Source organism: Erinaceus europaeus, chromosome 3, assembly GCF_950295315.1.
Source record: "Erinaceus europaeus chromosome 3, mEriEur2.1, whole genome shotgun sequence".
Taxonomy (NCBI): Eukaryota; Metazoa; Chordata; class Mammalia; order Eulipotyphla; family Erinaceidae; genus Erinaceus; species Erinaceus europaeus.
The window spans coordinates 41,303,043-41,327,094 of record NC_080164.1 but is presented as its reverse complement, the minus strand read 5'-3'; the positions used below and the strand labels follow the sequence as shown (position 1 = coordinate 41,327,094).

Here is a 24,052-nt window from a genome sequence, read left to right as displayed (position 1 = left end):
TAAGTGTTTGAATTCAGCTAATATGCTTCCTTTCCCTATAATGTCTCTCTGCCCCTGGAAAACCAAATAAACCCTTCAGTACCTGATAGGCTCCTAGTTGGGCTCCTTTTTGAATTAGAAGGCTTGTCCTGAACAAAATCCATCTTCAGCGACTCAGATAAGCATGAAATCCACCAAAGCAGCTTCCTACAAGTACTTGGGAATCACATTATATAAATCCGTGAGCTTAAAAAAGCATCGCATTGGTTACAAATAAACACAGTTCATGATTTTACCAGAACTCAGAAGTCCTGTCACCTTGTCTATGTTATTCTACAGGAGGTTTGGACCCTGTCATGCGGGGCTTGCTTGCCAGGTCTGCCAAGTTGCAGCTGCCAGAACAGCTGATGAATGAGGAACTGACAGAGAGACTCTTTGTGTTGTCCAGCTCAGGCAACATGGATCTGGCATCACTCAACCTGCAGAGGGGCCGGGACCATGGCCTTCCAGGTCTGTCTCCTCCTCTGGGTTCCTTCCTCATGCTCTAGGTTCTGCCAAACTAGCTTCTTGCTCCCTGAGAGACTGACAAGTTTATGCTAATTTCTAAGAGCCCAACTTGTATAGCAACTAGCCAAGTCCACTAAATGGGCCATTCACACTTCTCTCGGACAAAAGAAATGAACAGAGGGACCTGAGTTTTCAATAGGGAAGTCCAAAAAGTTGGAAATAGCATATCCCTGGAGAGGAAACAGGATTTTCTGGACAGATAGTGGCAAGTCATGTCAGGAAGTTTGTTCAGCTAAACAGTCACTGTAACACTGTTTAGTACTATATGTGCCTGTCACCATTCTAGGTGCTAAGATTTGGTAGCAACAAAATAGAATCATTTCTCACAGAGTTGATATTTTATGTAGGGGAGAGTAGCTAGTGGGAAATGTGTATTTGTAGATATCTTGTTGTACTCGATAATAAGTATTATAGACAAAAGCAATGCAGTACGGTAGACAGATGTAGAGGCCAGGAGCAAGGACATGCATTTATATCCAGAGTTGTCAGATCATTAAGTCAGGTAGTGACTTGAAGAAAGTGAGAAAGATCAGACTAGTGACAGCAAGGAGAGTCTTGCAACAGGAGGCCAGTGCAAGGGCCTTGGAGCAGGCAGTGATGCCTGCACTAAGTTCAAGAAGTTGTTGTGGTTTAGCCTAGTTCTTCCTACAATGGGAAAGGAATGGGAAGGGGGTTGATAAACATACACAGCAAAATGTCTTAAGGCATGGATAGTGATATATTAAAAACAATGTAAGAGCCAACTTTTGGTGAACTTTGCCTTGTAATAAGTCCTACTCTGTTATACCTCAAGTATTAGCTCTTTGTGTATTCCTAAGCCCTAGGAGATCATATCACAATCACTTAAAAATTGATATGGGGGTCAGGTAGATACCAAATGGTTATGCAAAAGATTTCCATACCTGAGATTCTAGGGCCCCAAGTTCAACACTTTGCATCACCATAAGCCATAACTGAGCAGTATTCTGGTTAAAATTAAAAATAAATGATATGGAAACAGAACCTTGAAGTGTATAAGCAGCCCACCTACAGGGGAAAAGCTTCATGAGTGGTGAAATAGTGCTGCAGGTACCTCTTTCTCTTTCTCTCTCTCCTTATCTTCCCCTTTCCTATCAATTTCTTTCTATCTCTGTCCAGTAAAAACATAAATAAAAACATAAATTTTTTAAAAATAATTATAAAAAAAGTGTAAGCAACACCTAGCCCTCATTTTTTGAGGATTGGAGGTATTTGGATACAACAGAAAGCTCAGATGTATAATGGGCACTTGATTAAATCTGGTAAGATAGATTATCTAATCACTTTGCTAAGAAATACTTATTGTAATGGTGTTGGAGTGACCCAACTATACTATGCAATTTTTTTTTGTTTTGCTTTGTGAGATCAGTGCCTTCCAGATTTTATTTCTTTACCATGTTCTCAGATGAGGCACTGTTTCCCTCTGGAGCTAGAGACAGATATAAATGTTTGCTCTTAAAGCAGTAAGAAAAAATTTTATCTTTTTAATTGCTTTTTCCTGTGCAAATCTTCAAGTGCTAGTCTCTCATAGGTACTGAAATAGTCCTATTATTTTTCACTACTTAAAAGTTTGCAAATGGTCTATATTGCTATAGACCATTTGCAACATTGCCCCTAATTTTGGAACTTGGATCACTTAATATTTTGGATTTTGTCTCCCCTGAAAATAAATTCTTTCAGCAAATATTCAGTGAAGTAACTGCTATGATTCCTAAGCCCTATAGCAGGCACTGAGAATATATATTTTTCTACATAAATCAAATTTAGTGTCTCTGTGCTGTCAGTTACTGGATTGTGGAATATTTGGAAGGTGTATTTGTGAAGGTTGGACCTGAAATAGCCTGTCATTTTCTGTGTAGTAAGAATGAAGGGCCACTAGCACTATTGAGCTGGGGAGGCATCTGTATCCTTTCAATGGAGGACCACTCTCCAAAGGCATATTTTACTAGGGACAGGGAATGACCCTTTAGGGAACAGAATCACAGGTCATAAGAGTCTTTCTACTAGTATCAAGTCATGAATTGAGGCAGCTCAGTTTCTTGGGGAACAGGATAACTCTACAGACACTGTCTTGAGCTGAGGTGCACTCCCTGCCCAATCTCCTCTAACACATGAACAGAAAGTTTTCAGACACCAACTCCTAAGTTGAATCTTGCTACCTGTGTGTTGAAAATGGGCCCAATGGCATTTTCAGTATACTTTTTTAAAGCTCAGATTTTATTTTTCCAGCTATTTTCTTCAATCTGTCTCTTCTTTCCTTTTATCTCTCTTCTTGCAAGTTTCTCTCCCTGAGATGAGCAATTCTCTTTATTACTTAAGTAGTTCCTTCATTCTAACAAAAAAAAAAATCATTTTTCTACTTCTATTTTATATAAACATGGGATTTTCCATGAGAATCCAGTTGTCTCTCTCAAGAGTCTCAGTATACCTGAGCTGAAGTGAGCTATCTATGCAAGAAATGAGCCACTACTTTTGTTGAAATTCTTATTACCTGAACTTGAGGAGGGAGAAAGAGTCTGGAGGAGTGGAGGAGGTGAGACCTGATTAAGACAGAAAGGTGGGAGCAGGTTGGTGTAAGGAGGCAAGAACAGGAAAAGTACATGAGAGGAGAGTACTTATCAGGGAAAGTTTTTTTTTTCTTCTTTTCCTTTTTCTTTTTCTTTTTCTTTTTTTCTGGGATTATTGCTGGGGCTCAGTGTTAACACTACAAATCCACTGCTCCCTATGGTAATTTTTCCCTTTTTTTTTTTTTTTTTGTTATTGGATAGGATAGAGAGAAATTGAGAAGAGAGGGGGGGATAGAGAGGGAGAAAGACACCTGTAGACCTGTCTTGCCACTTGTGAAGCTTCCACCATGCAAGTGGGGACCTAGGGGCTCAAACCCAGATCCTTGTGTGAGTCCCAGGTCTTAGTACTATGTGCACTTAACCCTGTACACCACAGCCAAGCCCCTTAGAAGAAGTTTCTACACAGGAAACCAGAGATGGATACCAAGGGGCCTCTGGGGAGCAGTAAAGGTTGGTGGTCAGAAAGAGAAAGAGGAAGAGAAGCTGCCCTTGTTCAGGGACCAGGTGCTGAGAAATTACCCTGGGTAGAGGGAGATAGTGAGAGATTTCCTATACCAGAAATAACTGCATTCTTCTATATCTCTTTATCTAAGAGTCTGAAAGTGGGGAGGGGTGGAGACATGAGTGAGGGCAGGCATGCTTCTGCAGATGTTCATGTGTGAGACATGAACCCTGTGCAAGTAGAGTGGACCTGTTTCAGCTTTTCTGCAGAGTCAGAGACTGGGAACAGGTTAGGTGATGTGAACCTGCTCACTCTTAGCTTTAGCCTCATTGCCCTCTCCCAAATGATTTATGAGCAAGCTCTTTAATAAGACCCTGAAGTCTGTGCAGAATATTCCAGCAAGTTGAACTCTATAGACAATGAAGTGATTTCCCTATGGCTGGAAATTGTTTTCAGGGCTTCATTGCTATGGTTACTCTGTCCTGCACTACATACTAGCAATGAGTAGGGGGGGTAAATATTTGAATACCTAAGAAAGAAGATCTGTGCCCCTCTTTCTGTGCAGGCTACAATGAGTGGAGAGAATTCTGTAACCTGCCCAGATTGGAGACCCAAGCTGACTTAAATGTGGCCTTTGGCAATAGGAATGTGGCCAACAGGATAATAGACTTGTATGGGCACCCTGACAACATCGATGTCTGGCTAGGTGGCTTAGTCGAAAGCTTTCTCCCTGGGGCTCGAACAGGGCCCCTGTTTGCATGTATCATTGGAAAACAAATGAAGGCCCTGAGAGATGGGGACAGGTAGGTGCATTATCCAGCTAATTCTTTTATTATTTTTTTATTTATAAAATGGAGATATTGACAAGACGATAGCATAAGAGGAGTACATTTCCATATAATGTCCACCCACAGAGCTCCATATCCAACCCCCTCCCTTGATAGCTTATTTATTCTTTATCCCTGTGGGAGTATGGGCACAGGATCATTGTGGGGTGCAGAAGGTGGAAGGTCTGGCTTCTGTAATTGCTTCCCCACTGAACATGGGTGTTGGCAGGTCAATCCATACTTCTAGCATGTCTCTCTCTTTCCCTAGTGGGGCAGGGATCTGGGGAAACAGGGCTCCAAGACACATGGTAAGGTCATCTGCCCAGGAAAGTCAGGTTGGCATCATGGTATCATCTGGAACCTGGTGGCTGAAAAAGAGTTAAGATATAAAGCAAAACAGATTGTTGACTAATCATGAACCTAAAGGCAAGAGCTAATTCTAATGTCTATAGAGAAGGTAGAAGTCTACATTGGGTCAGATGAATTCAGTCACATCTGGGTTCAAAATGTGCTTCCATTGCTTGTATCCAGACAGGGTATTTCAAACAGTCTCCTCAACTGTACACTGGGCTATTAGAAAAAATAAATACCAGAGTGCACAGTACAAAATCAACTCTTAATAATGTGAGCTGCTGTTGATTTTCTATATCATCTAATCACAAAAGGAGGCAGGCATGCTGTGAGAAGCAAATAGTACTTTCTAGCAGCCCTATAGCTCATTCCAACTCTAAGCCACTGGCAACATCGATGGAAATGGCAGTGGAGTACCTGGCCACAGCACTGAGGTTAAATGCAGGACCATACAGGGTAGAAACCTGCAAAGACACATGCTACCATAGGCTTCCAGCCCTCACCCTTCAATTCAGGCAGAGGGCTGCAAGGCTATATGAAAGGTTGCCTGCTGGGATCAAAATCCAGCCTACATACACTACAGCCTAAACTGACAAAGGAGGACATTGATGTTCTCTTGTTTCTTTTGAATAATCCCTTCACATCCAGTTCTTTCTTTCTTTCTTTCTTTCTTTCTTTCTTTCTTTCTTTCTTTCTTTCTTTCTTTCTTTCTTTTTTTCTTTCTCTCTCTTTTTTTTTTGTAGCTACCATGCTGAGACTTTTTTCTTTTTTATTCTTTCTTTTTTTGAGGATATTTAATGTTTTTTAAAGAGTCTCAGCTAGCTTTACCCTATTGTGCCTTTCCACCTTCTACACAGCTTTTGCCACTAATTTTTCAATGGCAGAACTGCAGTGAGTTAAGAACACCTGGGAGAAGCAGTCACAAGTTCGGGTATACAAAACCATACTTTTATCCAACCTGTTTGAAGTGTTCTGGGATCCAGTACTGTTTTCTCCAACACTCCTTGCATGTGTGCCTGCACACCTCTAGGCAGCATTATGTTGGAAACAAGCCCACAGATAGGAGGACAGACTCTCAGAGGGCTGCTGAAAGTTTCTTGAATTTCTTAACCGGATTATATACAATGGAGTCTCTTTCCAACACAAAAATTTGATTAGAAGTATAGATATTATGAAACTACTTTTTCACATACTAAGGGGAATTGGGTCTCAGATGGGAAGAGGAAAGTGTGTGTGTGTGTGTGTGTGTGTGTGTGTGTGTGTGTATGTGTGTGTTTGTGTGTGTGTGTGTGTGTCTGTGTGTATAAGAGAGAAAGAGATGTTTTTTAGCTTAGGAGCTATTGGGGATTTGTTGATAGCTTTAATATTATGAAAAGAAAGTGGAGTGATTTCCATTTCTCTGATGGGTCCTGGCTAGCAGAGTAGACAGGAGGAAGCTACATGTCTTCAGTACATCAGAGTTTTCTAAAAGTGGAGAGTTTCTTACATGGCTCTTGTTTTATTTTTTCAGTTTAATTTAGTGGTATTTTTTTGCCACCAGCATTATTGCTGGGACTTGGTACCTACATGACACCACTGTTCCTTGTGGTCATATTTTTTTTCCTTTTTCTTTCTTTCTGATAATGGGTAAGCAACAGAGAGAAATAGAGGAAAAGAGAGATACAGAGAGAGAGAGAAAAACACCTGCAGCACTGTTTCACCTTTCTTAATCTTCTTCCCTGAAGGTGGAGACTTGGGGTTTGAACTCTGATTCTAGCATTCACATGATACTGGGTGACGTACCATCTAGCCCCTGACTATTTAAAAATAATGTGATTCACCTAGGGGAAAAAAACAGGTCTGGGAGTAGAGTAACACAATGTTGAAACCATGGTTCACAGGGACTATTCCTTGATGGCTACAGAGCCAACAGAAGATCACTGGGTCATCAAGGACCTTCCTGCTCCTTCTTTTCTGGAGCCCTGTGGACACAGTGCTTGACCTTAGATATCTCACGCCTAATGGTCTGCCATGGACAGGGACAAGTATCAGCACAAATTCACAAAGCAGGATGGTGTTAAGTATTTTTGGAATAGAAAATGCAAGGTGCTGTGGTTTACAGGTCTCTCTGTTCTCCTTCTGTGGAGGTTTTGGTGGGAAAATGATGGCGTATTTACTGAAGCTCAGAGGCAAGAACTGGAACAGCATTCTCTCTCCCGGGTCATCTGTGACAACACAGGTCTTACCCATGTTTCACTAGATGCCTTTCAAGTTGGAAGATTCCCTCAAGACTTCCAGTCTTGTGAGAACATCCCTAGTCTGAACTTGGAAATGTGGAGGGAGACTATACCTCAAGGTAAGGGGAACTACCTATAAATTACTTTGTAGCACACAGATTCACAACAGAAAGCACAGTAGTCACAGCTGGTGATAAATGTGACACATGTGTGCTCAGTTGAGAAAGAATAGAAAAAAACTAACAGGAGTCTCCTAACTAGACCCCCTGCAAAGCGTGGAACAAATGCTGAGTGAAATCTGGGATCCTGTCACAGAGTGAATCCTTGGCACTTGGTCTTCTTGGGTCTCCTGTGGACCTGTCCTGGACCTATAGGATGCAGGAGTGAATGATTATCCTGCTCCTCACATCACTAAATTTCTGTTCTGGGTCTATCTTGTGCACTGTAGGAGTAGCAGCAACCCCTGTATTCTTCAACTATTGGGTTGCCGGAAAAGTCACGACTTACTTTTATGTTTTCCTACGCAAAAATGCATCATGACTTTTCTGACAGCCCAATAGTTCCCCAAACTCCTAATTAGCTGTGACAGCCACCATCACACAGAGGTTTGCCTACTATCCTTGGTGGAAAGGCAAAGTAATCCCTAATTGAAAAGCAGCAGAGCATATAAATAACACATTTCAAAGAGCTAATAGAGCAGCTAAAACTTGGCTATGGTGAACATGACCACTGGGGGATGTAAGAGTCAGTAAATACTGAACTTTCTTTAGGATTTAGTTAAGCAAAGAAGATATTTCAGTTGCAATATGATGCCAGTCACTCTTCCTAAGTGTCGGGCTGAGCTTCATTGACGGGAGACAGACGACCCGGGACTCATGGCTGGGTTGTACGCAGTATCTCTTTATTCATGCAGGACGCAGCATGATCTATACCAAGCTAAGCTAACCCTAAAAACCACAAACAATCTTGTCCTTATAAATATACTAGCCCAGTAGGGTGGGAACAGGATGCGATGCAGAGAGGGTGGAGAGAAAAGTGACTGGTGAAAATCAGGGTATGACAAGGGGGGGGGGGAACAGGTGAGAATTCTACCACTAAACCACCAATGCCCTGGAGAGAAGGTGGTGCTTGTTAACAGAGGTTATGTAAATAGAATACATTGTTATGTAAATAGAATGCAGGGGGGATTAAACCAAATGAAACAGAAGGGGTTTTTAAAGCATACCAACAATTCCCCCTTTCTTTTTAACTAATGGCCATAGTATCAGGATTGTGGGGTGAACAGAAACCTATATGGTACAGTCGTTTTCAAAAAAACTGGCATAAGACATGGAAAACAAAATAGGTGAGCAGCAATAACCAGTGTGATGCCAAGGGGAATGTTTCTTGCCTCAAAGGACAAGGCCTAGCAGGCGAAAGGGCATTTCTTGCCTCTGGGAGTGCTTCATGCCTCTGGGGGCATCTCTTGCCTCAAAGGGCATTTCCTGCCTCTGTGGGCATAACCTAATAAGGGGGGAGAGTTTTCTGACTCTGGGAACAGAGCCTGCAGGCGAGGGGACATGGTCTATAAAGTCTCAAGGCAATTGGCTGAAGTTAGTCTTTGAGAAACACAGCAGCATGTACTAGTAAGTCCGATGGAGGTGTCAGTCCAAAGTAGCTGACCACAGAAGAAAATGCCAAGGGATGAAACGCGGCATGTCTGTCTCGATGGGGAATGTTGGCCACCAGAATTCTGCTTTTCTGTAGAGAGTGATCTTTGGAGTCTGTGAATCTGTTTCTTCAGTTCATGCCAGGTCACATCATTGGTTTCCGGGGGTGTGTTGTAGTCATTCCATCTTGTGAGCAATGTCAGAGAACAGGATCCAAATGGATTTCCAGGAATTTCATTTGAGTAGATGCTTTTTCATGTGAATACTTGACAGCTGAAATTCACTTACTTGTCAACAAAACTTGTAGCAGATTAGAAGTTTACTATAATTGATAACTCCATTATAATTGGAAGTCCTTTCTAGTATGATTTTAAGGTTGTTTAAACAGTTTAAACTCAATAAAATGTGGAAAGGTAAACAGAAGAATAATGGTTAAAAGCCTCAGGCCTGAGAATAATTAACATAATAATTGCACCCATAACTCATACCGTTTCAGGATTAAACGTTTCAGATTTATGTCAAGACGTAAAAAAGAAATCAAAGGAGGGAAAAAAATTTTTTGGATTGTTTCTGGATGTCTCTAGAAATCATGGCTGCATCCAGCATTTTTTTTTAAGTCAATGTCAAACAGAAATTCAGTCATTCAAATCACTCTCTTATGAAACAGATCTCACCATGTAGCATCAAGATTCCCCGGAGGGCGTCCTAGTCCAAAAAGCTCTTCAAAATTCCATTTAGGGTGCTTCTGACTGTTCCTGCTGTATTGCTTCAGGCATCTACTTTTAAAAGCGTCTTCCCATCGAAGAAAGAATCCAATCAGGAGAGTAGAACTAACCACGTGTCTCCATTCTTGGGGTCTACCAGGGTACTGGAGAACGCTCCTCAAATTAGAGTAGTCCTTCTCCATGGGAAACATGCGAGAAGAATTCCAGAAAGTCCCAGGGGAAATCTCCGTACATATCCCAAGGTCTACGATGATGGTCATAAAGAACCAAATTGTGGCCGGGAGCAAAACGTAGTCCTTTTCCTCGGGAAACATGGGAGAGGGAATCCAGAAAGTCCAAGGAGAAATCTCCGTGCATCTCCCAAGCTCTATGATCCCGGTCGTAAGAAACCAAAGTTCCCGGTCAGGGAACTGAAGTGTGGCCCAGAGTAAAATGTTCCAGAGACAGAGAAACTGTCTCATAATGAAACAGTAGAGGCTTTGGCAAACCTCTTCATAAGTAAAAAGGCAACCCATGGTGGATGTGTAGCCAAGTTTACTTATCTGGGCGATGGGCAGGTTAGGTCCCACGTCGGTGCCGGTCTCTGTTTCAGGGCTTATGTCAGTCCCTTGTTCGGGTGCCATATGTCAGGCTGAGCTTCATTGACGGGAGACAGACAACCCGGGACTCATAGCTGGGTTGTATGCAGTATCTCTTTATTCATGCAGGACGCAGCGCAATCTATACCGAGCTAAGCTAAACTAAAACTAACTTGTCCTTATAAATATACTAGCCCAGTAGGTGGGAACAGGATGCAACGCAGAGAGGGTGGAGAAAAAAGTGACTGGTGAAAATAAGGGTATGACAAGGAGAGGGGGTGGAGCAGGTAAGAATTCTACCACTAAACCACCAATGCCCTGGAGGGAAGGTGGTGCTTGTTAACAGAGGTTATGTAAATAGAATACATTGTTATGTAAATAGAATGCAGGGGGGATTAAACCAAATGAAACAGAAGGGGGTTTTAAAGCATACCAATACCTAAGGAATGACAAAGCAAGCCTTAAATCAGATCTTTATACTGCAGTGATTATACTATAGCTCCCAGTATCAGATCATGGAAGTAGTATGTCTCTGCCCTAGTTTGTGCTTGTGTATGCTATTTCTTGCTCCAAACAGGATCCCAAGTTCTATTTAATGATCCATCTTATGTGGCAGACAGTTTCCAGATGCCCAGGACATATTTTTAAAAATAAATGGAGACATATGCACACACTTCACATATCTACACACAGAGAGCACACCCCCCTCAGTATTAATGCGCTAGATGGAGAAGGCAGATAGTAAATATATGTAACTATTAAAAAGTGAGTGATATGCCGTACAGTCATTGGAGACAGCCCAGAGTTGTAGAGTGGAGATTCTGTAAAGTGGGCTGATTGGTTTTCAGGGAAGAAGAAATGGATGAGCTTCTATCAGAAGGAAGTTTGGACACACTCAAGAGGCTAAAGGATCCTCATGGAGGCTGCTAAGAAGTGGGAGTGCAGGTCATATCAAGCTCTGGCTTTAAGGATGTCTTTTCTTCTGAGTTGTATGTAAAGGAGACACATCTGATACACATTGTAGAAACCCCTCTAGATATCTTTGTGAGGACACTTGGGATGCTAAACAGAGCAGGGGCAGATAGTAGGAAGCAGCTCTGAGAAGAAGGGGAGGGGCATATCTTTTCAGAAGACGGAGCATGTGACTTTCTAATGGTTCACAATGGTGGCTGATATGCTGTTATACCATAGGATATGCTCTCAGGGTTCCTAGGAATTGAAAGTTAGTGGGCTCCATATGATTGGGTTTCATGAGTGAGTGTGTCAGGAAGTTGACAGTTCTGTTGAGCACAAGTTAGTGTAAGTGTCTGTTGGGCATACAAGAGGAGGTGAGTGAAAGAGTGAATATTAAGTATGGAATTCACTGGTGGAGTGTAGATAGCATAACTGTTATGCAAAGAGACTGTCATGCTGGAGGCTTCAAAGTCCCAGGTTCACCTGCACCACCATGAGCCAGAGCTAAGCAGTGCTCTAGTAAAAAAAAAAAAAAAAAAAGAAAGAAAGAAAGAAAATCCCTGTGGAAGTATGGAATTCACAGAAAAGGCTGTACACATGGGATTCTAGTGTAAAAACCATCTATAGAAAGTGAAGAAAATAATATGGAGGGGTGCAACTAGACATAATTCCACAGACAGTATGGGGAATAGCTTGCTAAAATATAGGGAGAAAAGGCTCACAACAACATGGAGGACAAGGAGTGAAGATGCTATGAAAGCCATATGCAGAAAGGTCTCAGAAAGGAGGAAGTGACAGGTTGTACTATGCCACTGACCAAAAGCACAATGAAAGCTGAAGTAGCCCTATGTTCAGCAGCTAGGCTCTGTTGTCCACTTTAATGGAAACCATTTTGGTAAAGTGGGGAGCAAAAGCTTGATGAAAGTTCAGTTAAAATACAATGGAAGAATATTCTGGAGAATGCACAGGAGAAGAGCTAGAAGGGTGGGGTAAGAGCATAGTTCTGAGGTAAACCATGGGAAAATGGATTGTGCTTTGGTCATATCTTGGCAAGCCCAGGCAGGCAGAGTACAGTTTAAGATGAGGGTAGTTGCTGAAGTGAATATGCTGACTGCTTGACCTTCCAACATTGCAGGTGACCCTTGTGGCCTCCCAGATACAGTGGAAAATGGGGACTTTGTATTTTGTGAGGAATCTGGAACGCGCATGGCAGTCTATTCCTGTCGTCATGGATTTGAGCTTCAAGGGAAAGAGCAGATAATTTGTGCCCACAAAGGATGGGACTCCCAGCCTCCTGTGTGCAAAGGTCAGTCATTTTACAGTGATTTAAAAGAATATTACCCTTAAAATCTTCATTTTTCTAATAGGAGCTCATGATAAGTATCATTCATAAAAAGGGGATTCTGTGAACATAGTTACATTCCTTGGGATCAACAATGACATAGCTCCTTTTAGTTCATCATGTACTTAATTTGACAATTTCTATAGCATGAGGGTTAAGAAAACTACATTGAAATAGCCTTAGCAGGACAGTATAGGTAATTAATTAGAAAGCAAACATGGCCACTTATAGGGAAATTGCTGTAATGAACTCCTTGGACTAATTTTTCTAATGGAACAAACAGAAAATATTTCCACTGGAAGAACTGGTATGGACACAAGCCTCCACCCCATAGCAGGTCACTTCCAGGAACTTCCTTTCACATAGTGCCACTGGACCTTGTTCATGTTACTTCTGCTGAGCTGTGGGTTTGTAACTAGAGACATGGGAGCAGTTCTCTTAGTCACTCTGTGAGAAGTTCCCCTGAACTTGTACCTTTAGGGAGCTTGGAATGATATCAAGGGTCAGGGTGTTGAAATAGCAACGTGTGAAGGGGTTTCCTACTGAACTATACTTTGAAACATAAGGAGTCTCTATGCTCTATTCTACTAAGGCTTGGAAGTTTGTTGTTAGAACACTTTTAATATCTGATTCATTCTGAAAAGATCCCATAAGGAAACCTAGAAATATTCATTACTGTTCAAGGAATAGCAAGGAAGTGATTTTATTTTATTTTATTTTTTTTTGCTTTTTTTTTTTTTAATTTAAGAAAGGATTAATTAACAAAACCATAGGGTAGGAGGGGTACAACTCCACGGAAGTGATTTTAGTAGCTGGAAACATAAGTGTGCTACTGATGGTGAAAAACTGAGCTAATGATTGTAGTCATTTGAAATATAGATCAATCACCGATATAAACCATGTTTCTATAGGAGATAAGCATTAAAAATTAGTTTATCTAGGGTTACTTGTTATAAGCTATGGTTAACAAGGCAATAGGAGATGAACTCATGACTTAGGTCCCTGCGAAAAGTGGAGGGACATAGCCATGTAAAAACTGAGGCGCGAAATGCAAAATAATAAAATGCAAAAATAATAAACTAATAATCACTTGAAAAAATTTTCTTTTACTGGGGGATTAATGTTTTACAGTCCACAGTAAATACAATAGTTTGTATATTCATAACATTTCTCAGTTTTCCACATAACAATACAACTCCCACTAGGTCCTCTGTCATCCTTTTTTAGGACCTGTACTCTTCCCACCCATCCACCCCAGAGACTTTTACTTTGGTGCAATACACCAACTCCTATCTTAAAGGAGAGACAGAAGCACTGCTCTAGCACCCTAGAGTTCTCATGGTGCTGTTTTTGATAATCACATACGGTGCCAGAGCTTGGATTTGGGGCTTCATGTGTGATGATGATGCAAACACTCTACCCAGTGAGCCACATTCTGAGCGCAAGATCTATGCAGTTCTAAGCTAGCTGGTCCTAGCCCTTTGTTAGGTCAATCACAGTAAACTGTGCAGACACTCTGAACTCAAGGGTGAGTGGGGAGAAAGGCCAAACACTGCTCAGATGGCATATACCCCAGAGGGCTATCATGATAAATGTAAAGTATCCAGGGGTTGTCCACAGCCAAGGGCCTGGCTTTACTTCTTTCTTCTCTACTCCTTTCCTGAGGTCAGTGATCCTGTAGGTGCTTATCTGGCTTTTCTTGTCACAACCTGCTGACACCCTTATCCAAGTGAATCTGCATGCACACACCTCACCTTGCTTTCCCACCAATTATTTCTCTCCCTGCATTGTGGGATGCAGATGGTGCTTGCTCTAGGCTCAGAGCTCTCAAAGAGAAAGCATCATGTGCCCAAAGGCCTTGACACCATTAACTGTGGTAAAACATTTCTTAATAGCTTCATAATAGAAAGACAATTAGCAACAGCTCCAATTCACTGTGCTGCTCTGAGCTCAGGACTCCATGTGCCTGCAGTCCTCACAGCATCTTGTTAGTACTATTTCTATTGTCATTACTATCACCAATGTCAGTAGAAGCAACTTTTCTCTCTAAGGGGGCGTCATATTCTAGATGCTCTGTGGGCTTCATCTTTCAGGCATCACCTGTGACTCACAGCACCCTTGAAATCCACATAATTGTTCTACTTTGTACATGAAAAAAAAAAATTCGGCTCAAGAAGCAGGCATCTCCTGGACCTCTGAATCAGGACCAAACCCACTACCTCCAGCCCATAAACACTTGTCTATCTGTATCAGCTAGAGCCAAGCTCAAAGTCTTTCACTGACCTCTCAGCACAAAGTTCCAGTGTTCCTGCTATCTGGGGCCATGACCTATCATGGTCTGCCAACCTGTACAGGTATTCAGCTTATATTCCCAGAGAGCGCTTTTCTTCCATTCTCCCTTCCATTTCCTTGCTGGTAGCATCAAGGACAGGTGTGTTTTTCAGTGAAGCTGTGACTATAGTGAAGTACACATTTAATTTGAGTCTCTAGAGCAAAAGAGCAGTTGAGAAAAGGCTCTTTTTCAGTATTTGTAGTACATTTTACATTTGCACAACATTAATTTAGGAATACACACAGACATGTGCTTTCTTTTGACATTTTAGTGTTGATTTCTGAGTTGGTCAGAAATGAAGCATTATTTGAATGTATACATCAATTTATTTTTTATATTTATTACAGTTGTGGTTATTATTGTTGTCATTGTTGGAAAGGACAGAGAGAAATTGAGAGAGGAGGGTAAGTCAGAGAGGGGGAGAGAAAGACACCTGCTGACCTGCTTCACCACCTATGAAGTGACTCCCCTGCAGGTGGGGAGCCGAGGGCTTGAACCGGGATCCTTTCACTGGTCTTTGCACGTCATGCCATGTGTGTTTAACCCGCTGTGCTACCACCCAATCCCCTTTTATAAAAATTATCTCTATTTATTGGATAGAGACAGCTAGCAATTGAGATGGAAGGGAAAGACAGATAGGAATAGAGGCAGAGAGACACCTGCAACATTGCTTCCCCCTTGAAACTTTCCCTCTGTAGATGGGGTCAGGGGCTTGAACCTGGGTCCTTGAGCATTGTAACATGTGCACTCAATGAGGTGCACCACCACCTGCCCCCTATCAATTTACTTAGAAGCAGAAACCTCGGAAATTCGGTAATATACTATATTTTAGGGAGAATATTGGGCAGACAATCTTCATGCATAGTGACTTGCCCACATGCTCCAGAGCTGCAAGATCAGAATCAAGTTAGGACTCCTGACTTCAAGCCCAACATTTATCTAGGTATCTGGAGGCCAATCCCAAGTCCTGGTTCTCAGAGCCCATGGCCCTATTTAGAAATGATCTCTTGAGAATATGTTGAGATAGGCTGGTCACCATAATTCTCTACTTTAATCTACCAATGTCCAGCATATGAAGTCCTAGTCAGTGAGGATCATGCCCCACATTCCTGTAAGGATGTTCTCCATCCACATATGAGAAAGACCTGCACTATCTACCTGGTAGTTGAAATTTCTCTTTTTCCTGGCTAGGGAGCAGGGATTGGACTCTACCCAAAAGAGCTAGGGAGACCCTGAACTCTGTGCTCTCTTTGCAGACATCAACGAGTGTGAAGATGTGATGGACCCTCCCTGTCACTCATCTGCTTGGTGCAAGAACACAAAGGGCAGCTTCCAGTGTGTGTGCACAGACCCCTATGTATTGGGGGAAGATGGAAGAACATGTGTAGGTAAGGCCATGCTCCCAGGAGGCTCCTGAAGGGCAGGGGTTGGTGTGTATGATGCTACATACTCAAGGATAAGTGAAGGGTCTTCTCACAGTCATGCTGTAGCAGGTGCTATCTTGTGCATGTCCAGTCTGCTATGTGGAGACCTGTAGGTGTTGACTGAGGTTGGAAAAGGGGCATGAGCAGAGAACACAAAGGCCCATACCTAAGCCAGGACTGGTCAAAAGACAAAATTTGTGAAATATACAATATCAGGCACTGCTCCAGCCTGTGAGCTAATTTCATCTCCCAGTTAAATATCTCTGTGCAGGAAGCACTACATACAAAGAAGAGGGGTTACGTGATTTGCTTAGGATCACACAGTAGAGCTGGGATTTTTTTTAAATTTTATTTATAAAATGAAAACACTGACAAAAACCATAGGATAAGAGGGATACAACACCACACAATTCCCACCACCAGAACTCCATATCCCATCCTCTCCCCTGATAGCTTTTTCATTCTTTATCCCTCTGGGAGCATGGATCCAGGGTTATTATGGGGTGTAGAAGGTGGAAGGTCTGGCTTCTGTAATTGCTTCTCTTCTGAACATGGGCATTGACAGGTTGATCTATACTCCCAGCCTGTCTCTTTCTTTCCCTAGTGGGACAGGGTTCTGGGGAAACTTGGCTCCAGTACACATTGGTGAGGTCCTCTGCCCAGGGATGTCTGGTTGGCATCATGGTAGCATCTGGAACCTGGTGACTTAAAAGAAAGTTAACATATAAAACCAAACAAATTGTTGACTAATCATGATCCTAAAGGCTGGAATACTGCAGATGAAGATTTGGGGGTCTCCGTTTTATAGATAGCTAGTAGGCCTATTTTACTTATATTCCAAAGAGCCTATGACTATACTAGTTTTTTTTTTTTTTCCCTGAGCCTGAAATCTGATATGCAGGTGGATCCTAGTTTTGTCTGGGGAGATGATGTTATGGCTGGAAAAGGGACTAGAAAGCTGAATCGAGGAAGAGAGTAGCTCCCAAATATGAGAAAGATATATAAATATTGTTGACCATAAAGCCCATCAATTTGATATGATCTGGGGCCCGTATTCAGCTTAGGAGCCTATGTAACTTCTGCATCCCTATAGACTTGAGCTCACATTCTGTGGTCATCAGTAGGAACATTCCAAGCTGCCCCAATATCAGGACCCATCTTCCTCAGGTCAAAGGTAGAGTATGTTGTCCAGTCTCCTTTTGGAACATTCTCTACTGTTGTTGATCCACATTGAGGGCAAGGTCCGATGGGGGCCCACATAGGGGTCTATATTGTTGTTCCTGATAGAGATGACTGGTAACAATGAAGAGAGTGATCTATTCGAGGTTTAGGCCCATTATGTTTGTTTGGGAATCTCAGGACTCCCTGACTAGAGCCTCAGAGCTAGGATTCTTAATTTGGCTTCTGGCCTCTACAAAATACAAATTATCCACCAATACTTGTCAGAATGACAAAGCCTATTTTATTTATGCTGATATAGTAAGAAGACAGATCTTACTATTTAACCTAGCTAAATTATAAATAAATAGAGATTTATAGCCTTGGGCAAACCCATAGGGCCAGAGTAAGAAAGTACCAAGAACACTTAGTCACATTATTAGTGTGAATTGAATAATCCCACACATGACTAGTGTCCTTTGGGTGGCTTATACTGAGACTCAGAGGAAGGGGAATTTCAGGGAACCTGGGCCAGGCTCTGGTCAAAGAAGTGGTCTTCTCTACAGGTTTCTTCACTTGTAAACTACTAAGATTAGCCCCACTCTCTACCCCAAATATTTACCAATTATCTCATATGGCAGGTATGAGGCACTGGGGTGGAAGTGATGAATAAAAATGAACATGGTCAGGACTGGGCAGTGGTGCATCTGGTTAAGTACACATATCACCAAGCACAAGGACCTGAGTTCAAGCCCAGTTCCCCACCTGCAGGGGGTCTGCTTCACAAGTGGTGAAGCAGGTCTTCAGGCGTGTCTCTCTCTCTCTCTCTCTCTCTCTCTCTCTCTCTCTCTCTCTATATATATATATATATATATATATATATATATACCTATTCTCTCTCAATTTCTCTCTGTCCTACCTAATAAAATAAACAGGTAGATAGATATAAATACATAAGTAAACTCTTTGAAAAAATGAGCATGTCCAGTCCAGTAGAGTGAAAGGGATGAGCCAACAGCCACATGAACTCACAGTAAGATTCTAACCACTTAAGTTGAGAGCTACTAAGGATATCATGACCTTCAGGTGTGTTTAGTGGCAGCGGACCTGCCTGGGAAGTGTAAGGAGAACTTTCTTCAGGAGTTAAGAACTGAACTGAGATATTCAAGGTGAACAGCAAGGAGGTTGTGAATAGAGGAGGAGTGATAGATTCAAAGACCATATATCAGGTTGCTCATGATGAAATAAAAAGATCATATGGCAGGGACAAGCTGGTGGTTCACCTAGTAGAGCGTGTGTGCTGTGTGCCAGAACCCAGGTTCAAGCCTCCATCCCCACCTTTAGGGGGAAAGCTTCACAAGCAATAGAGCAGCACTGCATGCACCCCTCTTTTCTCTCTCTCTATTCCTCCACTCTTTTCATCTCTATTTTTCTGTCTCTCACAATCTATAGAAAAGAAAGAAAAGGGGAGTCATGTGGTAGTGCAGCAGGTTAAGCGCATGTGACGCAAAGCAAGGACTGGTGTAAGGATCCTGGTTCAAGCCCCCAGCTCCCCATCTGTAGCGGAGTCGCTTCTCAAGAGGTGAAGCAGGTTTGCAAGTGTCTATCTTTCTCTCCCCTTCTCTGTCTCCCCTCCTCTCTCCATTTCTCCCTGTCCTAGCAAACAATGATGACATCAAGAACAACAACAATAACTACAACAATAAAACAACAAGGGCAACAAAAGGGAATAAATAAATACATATTTTAAAAATATAAAAAAGAAAGAAAAATGGGCAAATGCCCACTGGGAACATTGGAATCATTCAGGCACTCAGCCCTGGAAATAATCCTCATGACTAAAAAAAAAAAAAAAAAAATTATAGCTAATTAGAGTGCATTACAGAATGAGGGGCAAACAGTATTCAATAAAAGCATTGTGAAGCAGACCTAGCTAGATAGATAGGATTTTTTTTTTCAAGTTGTTCTATCAAGCAATGAAAAAAATCCTTTAATTTTTAAAGAAAAAATATAACTTGTGCAAGTTATACAAGTGTCGAGAGGTTTTTCAGGATCTTTGCATTTGAAGAATACTGGCAGGGAGATGCCTGCATTAGACAAAGTCAAAGATAAAGTGCCAGGTTCAGCATGTACTGAAGAGGAGAACTATCACCACTCTGGTGAGATATTTAGAAATGGAGAATGTGGTGGTGTGTTGGGTAGGAGAACTGAGTGCAGGAAACATCAAAACTGGCCTTGAGAGCTGAAAAAGAACTGAAGCAGGGAACCAGCCAGATTGAGTTTGGGATAAAGAACCTGATTGGGGTGTGCATGTGTGTTTAGTGAGACAGTTTGCACAGACTTACATTTAAAATCTATTTAAAAAGATCAATTTTGGGAGTCGGGCTGTAGCGCAGCGGTTTAAGCGCAGGTGGCGCAAAGCACAAGGACCGGCATAAGGATCCCGGTTCGAACCCCGGCTCCCCACCTGCAGGGGAGTCGCTTCACGGGTGGTGAAGCAGGTCTGCAGGTGTCTATCTTTCTCTCCTCCTCTCTGTCTTCCCCTCCTCTCTCCATTTCTCTCTGTCCTATCCAACAACGACGACAACAACAATAATAACTACAACAATAAAACAACAAGGGCAACAAAAGGGAATAAATAAATAAAATAAAATATTTTTTAAAAAGATCAATTTTGAAATCAATTAAATTTACAGCATATGTTCAATGTCCTTGATAGGTTGTTAGAAACTAACTTTAAACAAACATAGAGCAAAAGCAGTTCTTCAAGTAACACTATATATTTTTGCTTTAACAGATCTTTATCAGATCATTTTATTGAGGGTTTAATGGTTAATTGTACATTTGTTGACACAGGGATACAATTTCTCATCACCCTGTGATAGGTGTCTGTAAAACACTCTCACCCCAGTGAATCAGGCGGTAGCACAGCAGGTTAAGCGCAGGTGACACAAAGCACAAGACTCATGGAAGGATCCTGGTTCCAGCCTCTGGCTCCTCACCTGCATGGGAGTCACTTCACAAGTGGTGAAGCAGGTCTGCAGGTGTCTATCTTTGTCTTCCCCTCCTCTCTCCATTTTTCGCTGTCCTATCCAATGATGACATCAATAACAACAATAATAACTACAACAATAAAACAACAAGGGCAACAAAAGGGAATAAATAAATAAATAAATATTTTTAAAAAAATACACTCTCACCCCCACATAAGTCCTTTTCCACCATTATGTGGACTCTCTATGTGGCCTCTCATTATGTGGCCCCTTTTTATCACCTACCTTCCCCTCCTTTCCCAGAGCTCTTTTCTTTGGTGTGATATACCACATCCAGCACAAGTTTCATTTTGCATTTTCACATTCTGTTCTTGTTTCTTAAGTTCCATCTATGAGTGAGGTCATCTTGTATTCATCCTTCTCTTTTCAGCTTATCTCAGTTAAAATGATACCTTCATGTTCCATCCAAGATGAAGTAAGGCAGATAGCTTCATTATTTTTAACAGCTGTACAGTATTTAGTTGGAGACCTATGGGGATTTTCCCACCAATATCATAACAACATGGCATTATTTAAGGACCTGCTATATGCAGAGGAAGAATGAAGCCTAGTAAATATTTTGGAGAGCACAACCCTAGAGCAGGGGCTACCTGGGCAGGAAGAGTGTTCCTGAGTACCTGCAAGCAAACATATTGGATGGAATCAGGAGGCCCAGTCTGAGTGTCAGTGGTACAATAGACAGTGGCTATGGTGACCCAGAGAGGAATGGATGGGAGGCATATAGAAATCCCCTGCTCCTCTTCCCTACTCTTTAGAAGCCCTGACTCCAACTTGTACTGAAGTGGTTAGCCAGCGGCTAACCATTGTCCAAACCCAACTCTCAGGGATGGGAGGTGGTGGGTGGTGTGGGCAGGGAGGGGTGAGAGGGGGCTTCCAAAACTCAAGGATCCTGCTTCCCTGTATCTCTGCCTGTGCTCCTCCTCTCTGCTCCTCAGCTTGGGAAAACTGTGGCTGGTTTCCTGGCTGATCTCTTGCTTAGAAGCTCTTGTTCCTTGGCCAAGAGTCAACCCTTCATCACACCCTCCCTCTGCCCCCTCCAGAGCTTTCTCTGCCTGTAAGCCTATTGCTTTCTCAGCCCCTGGCTTTATTCCCAATGTTTCCTCTCTTTCATAATTTATACTTTCTTTAATTGAAACTAGATCACTAGATCATAGAACACCACTGAAAATAGTCTTTGCATTCAGTTTTTTAAATAAAATGTCTGGAATAACCATTCAAATGCAGATTAGCTAGGTAGCTAGGGGTTCATACACATTTAATAGAGTGGAATTCATCTCTGCTTTCTACATTGATTGTTATAAATCCTAGAAAGTTGATTTCAGAAACCCAAGAGGTAAACCCTAGGGCCTACAAACAAACACTTGGACTTGCAGTCACGTCAACCCCAGGAACATTTTTTGCACTTTCTGTAACATTTATCAACTTGAAATGATTCTATAAAACCCTGAGGAGCCCTTTTGCTTCTACCATCAAACCAGGGCATCATCTCTCTGCCCTGCCTGGTGTTTGCTCAGAAATCTGCACAAAAGGCCCCTCTAAAGTCATATTTCCGTACTCTACTTCCCTGTGCTGCCTGATCCTGGGTGATCAGGAGAAAATGCTGGAAGTCATAAGCTCACAAGGTGTGAATCTCTAGGCAGCAGTCTACTCCTCCCCCAGTTCCATTCTCCTGTTCTGGTGGCAAGTTATTCGTGTCCATGACATAAATGTATGGGCTTAATTTTGTGAGACTGCAGGTAATAATGGAAGAACTGGACCACTTTGTATCCAGGGTAGTAATTATACTCTCTTTCTTGGCCAATTTGTCTTGTGGGGAAAGGACAATTTGTCGGGGACGTTTTCTATACAACTGTTAATTTAAGGTCATGCACACAAATGTAGACTTCTCTTCCATCCTCTTGAGGCCAGAAGCAGACAAAGTAATTCCCTGGAATAGCAGCCAGCAAGGAGCCAGTGCTCAGTATGTTAGCCCTGATCTGCTTATTTTGTTTTAATATTTTGTGGCAAAGGGCACTGAATTTCTGAGCGAGAGTAGCCATGACAAGCACTGCAGGTGGAGATTAAATAGTTGGCATTTACTGCCTTATAAATAAGTAAAGGGAAGTCTGAGGTATCTACAGGGTTGTGTCTCCTGAATCCTCACTCCTTATATCACTTGTGACTGACCCTCTGTGCTGCTCCTAGTGTCATATTACCTCTCCTTACACATTTCAGTCATTTGTGGGATTAAACTCACTTTATGCACCTCATTTTAACTTGTTGGTCACTATTAAAACTTCATCTCCTAATGCAGTCACTCAGAATTATTGGGTGTTAAGCATTCAACATGTGAGTTGGAAACAACTCAGCCCACAAGGAACTTTGCGGTGACATGTGTCATCTGAACTGTGCATTATCCAGTACTCCTGGAAGAGCTGGATTGGAACAGATCCAGGAAGAAGACCTTTAGAGTCTATCACCCATCCAAGCCCTGCCCCTCAGAAGAAAAATGAAGAAGGTCCTTGAGGAGATGTATAGTTGTTTTAGTGAAATATTTGGAGCAGGAAGTTTACTTATCCATCCATTTATCCTACAAACATTTTAGGAGTTTCTGGAATTGAGTTGATTGAGCCAAAAGGAAAATCCCCCCCCTTGTTCTTTTTGCCTCAGTGCCTGCACTCCAAATCCACTGCTCCTGGAGGCCATGTTTCTCCATTTTTGTTGCCCTTATTGTTGTTATTATTGTTATTGCTGTTGTTGGATAGGACAGAAAGAAATCAAGAGAGGAGGAGAAGGAAGAGAGGAGAGAAAAATAGACACCTGTATACCTACTTCATCACTTGTGAAGCGACTGCCTTGCAGGTGGGGAGCCGGGGGCTCAAACTGGGGTCCTTGTGCTGGTCCTTGTGCTTAGTGCTTTGAGTGCTTAACCCACTGCACTATCACCCAACCCGCCAGTCCTTACCTTCTTTATAGACTCTCCCCACTCACCCTGTGCTCAGAGACTAAGCTTAGTTGAAATATTGAAAACAGTCACTCTGTTTTAAACAGTTGCTTCTGGGAAGATTCACAACCCACAACCTGAGTGCTTCTTGTAGTCCTGTGGGAATGGGATGGAACTCTCCCCCTCTATCATGATGAGGGCTGTCTGCTGAGCAGACTTACCACTTCTTTTGATTTGGCAGGCTCACTTATTGGTTGCATTCTTGCTGCAGACTCTGGAAGGCTCCCAAAGGCATCTCTGGTCTCTATCATACTCAGTGTCCTATTGGTGTGTGGCCTGGCAGCTCTCACATGGGCAGTGATCTGCAGATGGTAAGTCCTTGACCATTAGCTATTATTTGGACATGAATTAATTTCCTCTCCTGGTACCAAGGAGGCTATAAGGATACTGCTTTATTTTCCTAAATCATTCCAGATTATCGGCATCCCAGAGTCTGTCTATGTCCAAGGCTATTTAGAACAGAGTCTTAAACATTTTGGTTCTTTCACTATGATTTTGATAATAGTAGCAGAATGATCATCTGTGTTTCTCAGAGAGTGTCAGCCATCTCTGGATGAAAATTCAGCAATATAGGATTCTTAGTTGCATTAAATGATTGTATAGAATTATTTTAAAGGTTTTTTTAATATCTAGTTATTCCCTTTTGTTTCCCTTGTTGTTTTATTGTTGTAGTTATTATTGATGTCATTGTTGGTTAGGACAGAGAGAAATGGAGAGAGGAGGGAAAGAGAGAGGGAGAGAGAAAGATAGACACCTGAAGACCTGCTTCACCGCTTGTGAAGCAACTCCCCTGCAGGTGGGAGCCGAGGACTGGGATCTTTAATGCTAGTCTTTGAGTTTTGTGCCACCTGCGCTTAACCTGCTGCACTACCTCCCAACTCCCTGTA

General features: G+C 42.1%; 1 protein-coding gene across 4 annotated transcripts in view; it reads left to right on the top strand.

The window, feature by feature from the left end:
* The window catches only part of TPO (thyroid peroxidase), a 78,774-nt gene extending 55,294 nt beyond the window's left edge, over positions 1-23,480 (top strand). For 2 of the 4 annotated variants that reach the window (XM_007518934.1, XM_007518930.1), the window contains 6 exons: positions 319-489; positions 4,139-4,376; positions 6,878-7,086; positions 12,009-12,179; positions 15,804-15,935; positions 23,377-23,480. In XM_007518934.1, the coding sequence (XP_007518996.1) occupies positions 319-489; positions 4,139-4,376; positions 6,878-7,086; positions 12,009-12,179; positions 15,804-15,935; positions 23,377-23,480 (1,025 nt within the window). The remainder of the gene's footprint in view (positions 1-318; positions 490-4,138; positions 4,377-6,877; positions 7,087-12,008; positions 12,180-15,803; positions 15,936-23,376) is intronic. The other 2 variants (XM_007518933.1, XM_007518932.1) reach the window with 2 other exon arrangements.
* Positions 23,481-24,052: the final 572 nt, after the last annotated feature.